At 38.9% G+C, this 12,094-nt stretch overlaps 1 protein-coding gene across 1 annotated transcript; it reads right to left on the bottom strand.

Annotated features, from left to right (window-relative positions):
* Positions 1–1,202: 1,202 nt before the first annotated feature.
* Positions 1,203–6,153, bottom strand: LOC105444990. The gene is made up of 3 exons (XM_030992558.1): positions 6,001–6,153; positions 3,698–3,825; positions 1,203–1,941 (listed from the first exon to the last, which is right to left on the bottom strand). The coding sequence occupies exons 1-3, from the start codon at positions 6,087–6,089 to the stop codon at positions 1,652–1,654; spliced, it is 507 nt and encodes a 168-aa protein (XP_030848418.1). The 5' UTR covers positions 6,090–6,153; the 3' UTR covers positions 1,203–1,651.
* Between the last annotated feature and the right edge of the window lie 5,941 nt (positions 6,154–12,094).

The raw sequence follows: 12,094 nt of genomic DNA, 5'->3' as shown, positions 1-12,094 counted from the left end.
TAAAAAACGACAACATGGTAGGGCTATAGGCAAATATAAAATATTAATGTTAATGTGGTGGGATCACAAACAAAGTTTGGTAGAACTTGTAAACATGATCCCATTAACATTAAACAAAATATACATCATAAGACTAAAAAATATTAATCGTCTATTCAGACATAAGAAGTGTACCAGAGGTGGCGATCCCGTAAGCACAGTTTACACTGCATTTTTACAAGATTAAGAGTTATAGAAAAAACAGTGCTACAAAAATTAATATTCCGCTTGCTCTTTTAAGAAGCCCCTTCCTGCCTATTTGCTGAATATTTACAACCCTTAGGACTGCATACTCACTACCGGCAAAGTAAAAATGAAAAGTGAAAAAGTAGGCTTATATTGCTTGTTGTTATACTACAGTTTCGCTACAGAAAGTATTTCTATAATACAACAAAACTCAAAAACCTGTGAAGGGGTAGGATAGAGCTATATAATGAGACTTATTATACAGTGCGTCACAGAAAAAACGAAACCGAGAATTATCGATGTTTTATCATAACTTATTCACATTTACGATTAATAAATGACACATGTTTGGAAAGCTTTGATCCTCCTCTTTCATTTGATGCCATTTATATGATGCATTTTTCACGCATGAGTGATTAAAATGAATTTGAAAATGAGAGGAAACCAAAAAGTCATTTGGCGGACGGTATCTGAATTTCAAAGCGAAAATCACATTTTTAGAAAGTTGAGTCTCTGCCCTTTCGTATGACACCTCAATCAGGAAAAATGAGCAAGGAATGAAAAAGGTCTGTTTGTTTAAAGTAGTGCTTGCATTTCCATAATTTTATCAAACGAATTCGTTTTCACTGGCTGCATGCCGTCTCAGATCGTCTTTTGCTATTGAATCCTGATTGTCCTCGGGGGCGGGTAATTGTCCTCGGGGGGTAATTCCTCAAGGGGTAGTTTTCCGGGGGTAATTGTCCTTTGTGAGTAATTGTCCTCGGGGGTAGTTGTCCTCGGAGGTTATTGTCCTCGGGGGTGTAATTTTCCGGGGGGTAGTTTTCCGGGGGGTAATTGTCCTTCGGGGGTAATTGTCCTCGGGGGGGTAATTATCCGGGGGGTAATTATCCGGGGGGGGGGGGTAATTCTCCGGGGGGTAATTGTCCATGGGGAGTAGTTTTCCGGGGGGGGGGGTAATTTTCCGGGGGGTGATTGCCCAGGGGGTTATTGTCCTAGAACCCCATGAACAAAGATGATTCGATATTGTCTTGTTTACAGGCAGTAGTTATTGATGAAACCCACGGAAGTGATATTGAGGTTTCAAATTTTGTTAATGTGGAAATATGCTAACGTTTTAAATCTATACGATTTGTAAATGTAATAAAGTGCAAGAGAAGAGTAAAATGCAATGTTGCCTCTAAAGTTTAACTAAATTGTTCGTATCTCTTTGCATGATGGGTTGTGGGAATATGATTTATACTTGATAGATATGATTCATATCTTCTCAGAACTTAATTTATTAATATTATATTGATCGACAATATTTTCGTCCATGAAGTTTAGTGAAGATATAATCTTTATATACCAAGAATTATTGGGGGTTTGACTCTTCCTCCAAAGGAAACCTCTAGAACCATCACTAGACCCTGCATATGGAAACAGCCCTCTAAAACCGTCTGACAAAGAGTCCCCTTGCCCTCTTCATTTTGATTTGAAATGGGACTCCATCTAGGGACCAGGCGGTCACATCAAAGCGGACTTCATCCTCTGGTGTATCGAGCTGATACTGTATCACAGAATCACCATACAACGCAAAGAAATGCCCTCCGTGTAAAGCTATACCAACGGGTTTGGCGATCGGTAGTTGGTACAATTCCGTGACGTTAGATCCGGGTTGAGAGAGGTTCAGGGATTTCAGATTACTAACAATGTTATCCACCCAGTACAGATTATTCCCTGTAAAAAGAAAGGAGAAATAAATAGTGGATGCCTTATTATGGTTCTAGTGACTATGACGGTGACGATGATGGTGATGGTGATGATGATGGTGATGGTGATGATGATGATGATGGTGATGATGATGGTGATGGTGATGATGATGGTGATGGTGATGATGATGTTGATGATGGTGATGGTGATGATGATGATGATTGTTTTGGTGATGACGACGATGATTTATTTATTTATTTCAACTGGGTAGCCACATCATTAGTTAAGATAAGGTTATACTTCGGGGCCCTGAACAAAAAAGGAATACATATATTAAACATGAAAACATCATTACATGGTGAATAGTAAACATGATATACCAGAAATAATACAGATACAATTTCAAATGTAAATGTTAACACAGCAAGTTAAACAAAATTAAAAAAAAATCAATCATAAACAAATTCTGAAAACAATTCCTATATCGTTGTGACAGAGTGTCTAAACATAAGTATACATAATTTGAAGTTTGTAGGATAATTGTGAAAAAAAACAGTAATCTATAATTGGTAAGTTTGTGACAGACTCCCTATCTGCGTGTACTATGTTTTGGGTTTCGTTTACATTTTTCTCTGACAACTTGTGCAAAAGGACTGCTTGATTTGTGCATTTCGTACCTCACTGGGGAGGTTATTCCAGAAAATTGCACCGTCAAATCAAAAGGCTCTTCTACCATTTTCAGTTTAACTTTCGGGATGACTAATCCACGAGTATCAAAGATTCTAGTGCTCTAACGATGTGTTGTTGTAGACCGAGTAAACATATCTTGAAGGTATGAGGGGAATTACCGTTCACAGTATCAAAGATAAGTTTACATTTCTGGAATTGCCAACGTTTTTCCTTGTTCATCCACTTGAGTTTTTAAAACATGTCTGAACTTCGGGTAAGTACAGTGATTTAGAGAAAAATCCTAGAAATCTGTTTATGCGACTTGTATCCCGAAGACCTTCATTACAATTTGACCTTGAGGTGCAACAATAGTCAAAATCTGGTAATACTAGTGCATTTGCCTATCGTTAGATATATTCTGACACGTCTCAATAGTGGTAACCTTCAAGCAATTTTGCTGGCAGTATGTCCAACAACACACCAACCTATTTCACATGTTTTACATGTCGAATTTGCAGAAGACCATCTATCTTTATGTCGATTGGTGCCTCGATATGTCGTAGCTTTTTGTGTTTCCCTATGAGTAAGAAGTTGGTCTTGTGACTCTTGTCCGTATTAAGGGATAGTTTATTATGGTAAATCCATGATTTAACCCAGTCTAGATCACTATTTAATGTACTCTCTTATGTACTTTGGGTTTAAGGCACTGAACATAGCCCCTGTATCATCAGCATACAACATCACCTTACTATGTTCGACGCTATTGGGCAGATCATTCATAAAGCAATATTTTAAACAAACAGAACTGTGTTATTCTTGGCTGATTTTTCCGCGTTGAGGTGTCTATGAAAGGGCAAAAAATAAAATTCCTAGAAATGTGATTTTTCTCTTTGAAATTCAAATTACACCGTTCGCCAAATGACTTTTAAGTATCCTTTCTTCAAATTGTTTTTAATCACTCATGCGAGAAATATGCACCATATGAGTTGCGTCAAATGAAAGAGGATGATCTAAGCTTACAAATATGTGTCATTTATCAATAATTGTGATTAAATTATGATAAAACATCGATAATTCTCGGTTTCGTTTTTTTCCGTGACGCCCTGTATATTACCTTGATTATCAATAAACAAGCAGTTTATCGCGTCTATCGGTGACATACTGTAGCGAGAGTATCCAGGGGCATCCAGGTTCGTTTTATATAGTATGCGTTGGGGGTCCTTGGCGTCCCAGTACAGCCATCTATTAGGACAAAAATATTTACCACTATATCAACAAAGAACATCATTTAAACATATAACAACATAGAGGGACCTAGAGCAAAGAAAGAGAGAGGCGAAGAAAGAAATAGAGAGAGGGGAGAGGGGGAGAGAGAGAGAAAGAAAGAGAGAGGAGGGCAGATAGAGAGAGAAAGATTTAATTAATAGACTCTTTATATTACAAAAAAAGAGCGATTCGTATTATTAATAATGCAGATTTCCGGGCACATACGAATAATATTTTTCTGAATAATAACATTTATAAAATTAAAGACTTGTATATTTTTCAGCTTGGACTGTTAATGTACAAGCTCAACACTAAACAATTACCTTTGCCTTTTAATGATATGTTCGTAAGAAATTATTCGATTCATAGTTACCTCACTCGCCAGGCGAGCTCTTTTCATCTACCATTAAATAAAACATCTTTTGCACAAAAGACATTTGTTTTTACAGGTCCAAAACTGTGAAATTCTCTTTCAAATGATATTATACAGTGTAATTCGATACAAATTTTCAAAAGGAGACTTAAAAGCTTTCTTCTGAATAGTTACTAGGCTATTGCATTCCCCAATTAAATATAATTTGTAGTGTGACTTTATGCAACTTTGATTGTTTCTTTTTATAAACATGTATGTATTTATCAATGTTATTACTGAATCAGTTATTGTTATTATTGTTGTTTTTTGTTTTTTCTTATAAAATAATAATTCATGATAATTACTTTTACAGGGGGCTTACACCCTTCAAGCTCTGCTTTTTAGTCGGCCCTCCTTTGCTTTCAATTCCATGTTTATTTTTTTAATGTATTGTATTGTGCAAATTGATCTATATGTATATATAAATATGTGAATATGTTAAAATGTACCCTCATTGTATTATATGAACGATTGAAATAGGAAAATAAATGAATTGAATTGAATTGAAAGAGAGAGAAAGGGGAGAGAGGGGAGAGAGAGAGAGAGAGATATAGAGAGAGAGAAAGAAAGAAAGGTGCGAGAGCGGGAGAGGAATAGAAAGGTGTGGAATATATAATAATAGGTCCATTCAGTAGCGCAACTTCTAGTATCATCATATCACTATTATTACCCCGGCTGTAGCTGAGCTGCCATAATAGGGCGCTAAAGGATTCGAGGAATTTCTTTCTACCGGGTACCTATTTACTTTACCTGGGTGGAGAGTTGCAAATGTATGTAGATTAATATCTTGCCAAAGAACATTAGTGTCGCGGCGGGACGCGTCTTATTTTTTCGAACTGCGACCCACGTGATCCACAGTCCGGTGACATAATCCGCTGGACCACGATACCTCTACTGTTAGAGGGACAATACATGGTTATCGCAAGAACCACGAAAAGCTGGAATAACAGGCATTGGGAACAAAATATTGATTGGGGCCTAATGTCTGCGCACCTTACATTCCACTTAAATGGACAAGATTTCTAATCGCATTCACTAATGTCTGATCTCATCTTAATCCGTATAACATTATGCTAGAGAGTAAGTGTGCCAAACATCTCTTCAAAATTCGAGAATTAAAAAAACAATGTCATTTTAACAAGAAAAGGCGGTCGTGTCAATTCAGCATTGCAAAAACAAAGGACTGACGTGAAAGATGGCATTTCGAGGCTTCTGAATCAAATTACTTAAACTAGCCATTTCTCATAAGTTTTTACGATAATAGATATTAAGATTTCGTTGTCGTTGTGTGGCATTGCATTAGAATCGCGCAGTTACGTGTACCCCCCCCCCCTTTTTTTTTTTAAGAGGACGTGGCCTTGATGAGACATAACCTTCTCTCTCCCCCTCTCTTTCCCCGGGTAATATTCCTAAAGTTTGCTGTCAATTCCTTGACTAGAAGATCATGCAGAGAGCGAGAGGGTGAGTTTTTAAAAATGCCATTACAGCACAAAGTGACACAAAAGGTGACACATAAATATTCTTGTCCAATGGCGTACGCAGGATTTTTTCAAGGGGGGGGGGGGGGGGGGGGGGGTAACATCGGGCCAAAAATTTCGCAACGACTCAGCCAGCCGCTGAATAAGCGGGGGGGGGGGGGGGTAATGTCACTTTCCTTTAGGTCAGCCATTGGCATAATTTTTTTTTGCCTGTTCTTGTCTATGCCTCATGATTTTTGAAGGGAACATGGGGCTTCTTACCTATTCAATGTATCCAAGAATATGTGCCTAGAACGTTTCATCCAACCAAGTATTCTCTTCGGCTCGCTGCCATTGAGTTGTGACGTCATAATTAACCTTTCGTCATCATCCAGCCAGAATAGCTGCCGCCCAGTCGTGTCCAATGCGAAAGACACGACACCTATAAACGTAACAATAACTGTTCAAAATGAATTTTCATAGGATAGGAAGGCAATATTTTATCATATTTTATTTTATCACTATTTTGATCGGGAAGCTGCATGCCCTCCCCACGCTTATATTGAAGCCGCACAAAATAAGCGTAGCCGGTTCGTGGCCGACAATAAGCGGGGCAAAGTTTTATTAAGAACGTAGTGATAACGCCATTATCGTACAAGTAGCGTGGCAGCATCGTGTTGAGATGTCTGTGAATTCATCTCTTAATAAAAACGCAGCACCGTCGGCAACTATTTCGAGCCGCTTGAAACGCTTCAACATCCCTGATTTATATAGACATCGCCACAAATCGCAGTAAAAGCGTACTAGAAGTGTAATATGGTCAGCACCAGTGTAGTGACATCGTCCTACGGTCTTCTAGGTGTTTATAACAACGTATAGTAGAGTCATGTACCGTACGTCGTAGCAAAAACATAGTAAAAACGACCACTTGGTCGGCATTTGGTCTAGGTGTAATCGTAATGGCATCGAGACAGTAACGCTTCTGACGTACAATCATCGCAGTACAGTCGTGATGTAATCTTTAAAATGCCAAATTGATGGATTTTCACGGCGATAGTGCCCCGCTTTGATAACTTTTTCAGATCGGGGTGATCGGCATGGCCTTCTTAAGGTCGTAGCGCTGTGTGATAGGTAACTTGTGTGCACCATTAACCTATTATTTACGGGAACCGGGTAGCCCCTGTAATTATTAGCTACGGCAATCACGTTTCAGGCCACCGTGGACAAAATGGGATGGGCGTGAGACAACGCGGGGGGGGGGCGGAGTGGGAAAACGTGACAGACCGTGATTGCCCGATGCCTGGCCAGATTTTTAAACTGTCAACAAAATTTGCCATGACAGTCACGTATAGATGAGAAAACCTAGTAGGCCGTAGTAAACCGGGGTCGAACGCAACAAAAACGCACTACGTTCGGGCTAATGAGGCTGTCGTGGCCGCCAGGAACATAGTGTAAACTTAGCACTAGGTCTATGGGAATTGAGAATTTAGAAGTCAACGGGTTTACATATCATACCGCATGCATCGGGTAGTGCGCTGGAGACGAATGCAGGGTTGTCGTTAGGTTTACAAATATGACTCTACAACGTATTGTACGATATCTCCCATTTACACAGACATACGATATGTGCGTCTGGGTGTGTGTGCTGGGGGGGGGGGGGGGCTGCATCCCCAGATAAGTTTGAAGCTCCCGATATCCGGAAAATGCGATTTCTATATCTCATCAGTATTTGTAACGTCGTAATTATAGGATATAAAGTGAATATATACAATCATTTTTGTTGTTGAAAGAAAGTCATTGGAACAGAATGGCCTAGAAAGGCCTAAAGCTCTGCATGCAAGATTTGTAACATTACGAGTCTTAGAAAGATTCCTGCCCAGACAAATTAAAGCCTGTTCAGATCACAAACGCCGGGAAAACCGCGGGTTTTGTGTGCGTGTGTGTGTGTGTGTGCGTCAATGAATGAGAACATTTAGGAGGTAAGGAAAACAAGGAGGCGCAGCACTAAGTTTAGCAGAAAATATGACGTCACGAGTACAACTAGCAACGTTTTTGGCAACGCTCACCTTCCTAGATATTTGTAGCGATGTCGAGCTTCACCTGCACCCTTTTAAAATCAATATTAATCCAGCGCTCCATGGGTATTGCAAGCACCAGGAAGGCTTTAATGAGGGGTACCATCGCAGCAAAAAGCGGAATAACAGGTATGAGGGAAAATGTCCACTCACAATCTTATGTAATACACTTTACTTTTTGATGGAAACTTGTTTGCACTGTCACGTATGGTTAGAACATTTGAAATGATGTGAAATAGTTTTATAATACTTGCTTGCGTTGGAGACGATCACAGATTGTGAGTATGTTTCCAAGTGTAATCGGTTGATACTGGTTGAATCAGACCAATAAATCGACGTAGAGACTGGATCGAAGTCTACTGTACTCGGTTTGCCTGATACCGTGAAAGCATGATAGGTGATGAGCTGTAGAGACTCGTCATCACGTGCTTCCCCAAGGATAACAATGCCATCGTCACTTGACATGAGAACAACAGTTGTACGACCGTACGGTTGATCTTGTGATTCGTCGGGTGTTCCATTGTGCGATCCATCGGGTGTTTCATTGTGCGATCCATCGGCTGTTTCATTGTGCGATCCATCGGCTGTTTCATTGTGCGATCCATCGGCTGTTCCATTGTGTGATCCATCGGGTGTTCCATTGTGCGATCCATCGGCTGCTTCATTGTGCGATCCATCGGGTGTTCCATTGTGCGATCCATCGGCTGTTTCATTGTGCGATCCATCGGGTGTTTCATTGTGCGATCCATCGGCTGTTCCATTGTGCGATCCATCGGCTGTTCCATTGTGCGATCCATCGGCTGTTTCATTGTGCGATCCATCGGCTGTTCCATTATGCGATCCATCGGCTGTTCCATTGTGCGATCCATCGGGTGTTCCATTGTGCGATCCATCGGCTGTTTCATTGTGCGATCCTTTGGCTGTTTCATTGCGCGATTCATCGGCTGTTTCATTGTGCGATCCTTTGGCTGTTTCATTGCGCGATTCATCGTTTCTTTGATCTTTTGTGGAATCGGCTGCTTGATCGTCTGTCTGGGCGTTTGAGGGGTTTTCTGATTAATGAAATTGAAATAGAAATTCTGTTTTATTGACTAAAAATCAGATTTGTAGGTTCATTGTCAATATTCTGCCCAACAAAGGATAACGAACATCAAAGATATAATTTCAAAATACAGAAAACAAATATAAATAAGTACAAATGCCAGGAGCAGGGGACAAAATCACTTGCTACCACAGGTCTTCGGGAATATAATGCATGATAATAAATCACATATCTCATTCATACTTTTTACATTATTATATTTAAACGACGAGACTATGAGGCAGTGAGGTAACAATCGCTATTTTTAATTAAACAACACAATCAACACTGACCAACTAATCCCGTTTATGTACGAGAAAAAAAGATGAACGGGTGAGGTTTGGCATCTTCGCTTGAGAAGACCATTTTACCAAGGTGCATAAGTTACCTATTGTTCTTCGTCTACAATAGGTAGGGATGAGGGCGGGTGGGCTACATCGACTTCATAATCGTATTGTGCTGAATACGTGACTTATCATATATCTTACCGGGATTTATTATTCATTCTTGTTACTATTTCGCTTTTCATTGCCTTGAATATTTCACTTTGTGGTACTTACACTTTTTTTATAGTAATAATGGTCGTCATTCTAGCATTGAAAAAATGAAACATCAAGCTCATTTTCTGTTTGTTTTAATGTTTAAAAACTCTTATGTAAATATCGTTAATTTGTTTTAAATTCATGGCATTAATTTAAATATTGAGTGAAGGAAATGAACCAAGGACTTACATCCGGGCTTATCACAGATAAGTTCTATGACTTCAGGGTTACACCTTAACACATTTTAAGAGAACCCTTCAAATTCTTCCCAACATGAAGCTCCATTAGCACAGGGATTGCTCTTACATACACGGAACGGTACATGCATTAAGAACGGTATATATATGTACCGGTGTGTTTGTTTGTTTGCTTCTGTTTTCTATCTAAATAAATAGAAGTAATAGCTCTCATGTATAAAGAAAAAACCTAATAAGTATATATTCATTATTATTACGCCAAAATGATAAGTCAAAATAAGTCTTAAGATTACCCCTTTTCTGTATATAAATATGATGATCTGTGTGGAATAAATAAACATCAAATCAAATCAAATCAAATTAGCATAGAATGCATTTACCCGGTTCCGCGCAAACAAATATGGTCATGTCACGAGGTAACCATGGTGACTGGTTTCTGAAGAACAGGTGCTTTAGTTCGTTGTCTTCTGATTCGCGTAGGACATGTGACGGATCAGAACAGACTGGTGTAGGGCAATTTCCCAGGCACGTAGCTAAGTATAGTTTGATAATTGAAATGATAAGTGTGAATGTCATAGGTTATGAAGAAAAGGACAAGTTTTTTTTTGTCTCAGAAAAATGAATAATGTTTCAAAACGGGAAAGTGCTGCATATATACTTAATGCAAATGTGTAAAAAAACGGATCATTTTACAAGGTTGCCTATTAAAATGGAATAATTTTGTCCTAAAAAGAAGGTTTTTGTGTAACATATTCGATTCTTAGCATTCCAGATCAAAACATAATTAAAAGGAGACACTGTACTGCTTATGAGTTAACGCAAATGAATAGAAAGCCACTTGGTTACGAGTCATAGCTAGCCTCACAAACACACAAAGGGGTCACTTAATAGTGACCCCTTTGTGTGTTTGTGAGGCTTGGAATTCACTAGAGAATTATAGTCATGATAGTAGAACTCACTTCAAAGTAGTGACTAATTTGAGAGCGGATTTTACTATACAGTGCGTCCCAGAAAAAACGAAACCGAGAATTATCGATGTTTTATCATAACTTAGTCACATTTATTATTAATAAATGACACAAACTTGGAAAGCTTAGATTTTCCTCTTTCATTTGATGCAACTCGTATAATGCATATTTCACGCATGGGTGATTAAAATCAGTTTGAAGAGAGGAAAACGAAAAGTCATTTGGCGGGCGGTATCTGAATTTTCAAAGGGAAAATCACATTTCTAGAAAGTTGAGTTTCTGCCCTTTCATATGACACCTCAATCTGGAAAAATGAGCAAGGAAGGACAAAGTTCTGTTTGTTTAAAGTAGCCCTTACATTTTCATAATTTTAGCAAACGAATTCGTTTTCACTGGCTGCCTTTTTCTGGATTTTCGACTTTGCGTCATGTACTTTTAGTTACATCCAGAAATCTTTCTCCATGTCCGTGCTTTACGAAAATACTTGTCTCATAATACATATATATTGTTTAATATGATATCCAGATTGTTTATTTCTGATATAAGGATGTTTAGAGGATGCAAATTAAACAAATGAGAAACTCTTACCTGAGGCACATGCCGAGAGTGATATCACGATACAAACTGCTATGATGTTCTGAATTATAATGACAATGTAACATGAAGTTTTTAAAATGTCCAACAAAAACTGTAAGATACATATTATAGCAGTGTAGGCTTTGTATTCAACACGGCACTGCGTGGTTATTTTGCTAAATAAGGCATTCGAGAGTTAGCCCATGTTACTAACACGTTGTGTGTGTCCGGACGGGCTGGTTATCCGCCAGGTTTAGAAGAAATATTTCATAAGGGGAGCCTTCCAAAGTTGCGACTGTGCCGCGACGCGTCGGGGCGCAGAGCAGGATATGAGAACAAAGGAGGCGCCTTATTGCGCCCATTTGCGCCTTTTTGCGTCGGATACGAGAGGACTTCAGGTGGTTCCCAGCTCATTAAAATCTGGCTATTGTTTGGAGTATCATTGTTACGAAGCACTTGACACTTGTGAATGGGAGCTTAAACTTTGAATAGCTTTCGCGCCCTTTCGCGCCCGGTCCGGCGCATTAGTTATTCATGTATAGTGCCTGCTTGTGTGTCGCTCTCGTCTTGCGAGATTTGACTCTGAAAAGCATTACTTTGGCTACTGATTTGTTTTAATATTATTTTACGTACATGACATTGGTTACAATGTTTCTTCTGATTGTTTATTTTCCTCTCAACATCGGAGTTCTGTAGGCGTTAACGTTGGCATGATTGTTCATTATTTCATCTCCTCCTGTTCTGTTCATGATTGTGTTCAGTATATTAATTTTAATACACTCTAAATCCGTGGGGTAAAATATCGCCGAGGTAAACACAAGAGTGCTCAATATTGAGCAATAATGTACTTTTTACAACGTACAAGTCTCCTATATTGAGCAAACTCTGACTATTTACTCTTTTTTTTTCCTTTTTAAGTTTTGCTCATTCTTGTTGA

Source organism: Strongylocentrotus purpuratus, unplaced genomic scaffold (genome assembly GCF_000002235.5).
Source record: "Strongylocentrotus purpuratus isolate Spur 01 unplaced genomic scaffold, Spur_5.0 spur5_scaffold_20, whole genome shotgun sequence".
Taxonomy (NCBI): Eukaryota; Metazoa; Echinodermata; class Echinoidea; order Camarodonta; family Strongylocentrotidae; genus Strongylocentrotus; species Strongylocentrotus purpuratus.
This window is presented reverse-complemented; position numbering and strand designations above follow the sequence as displayed.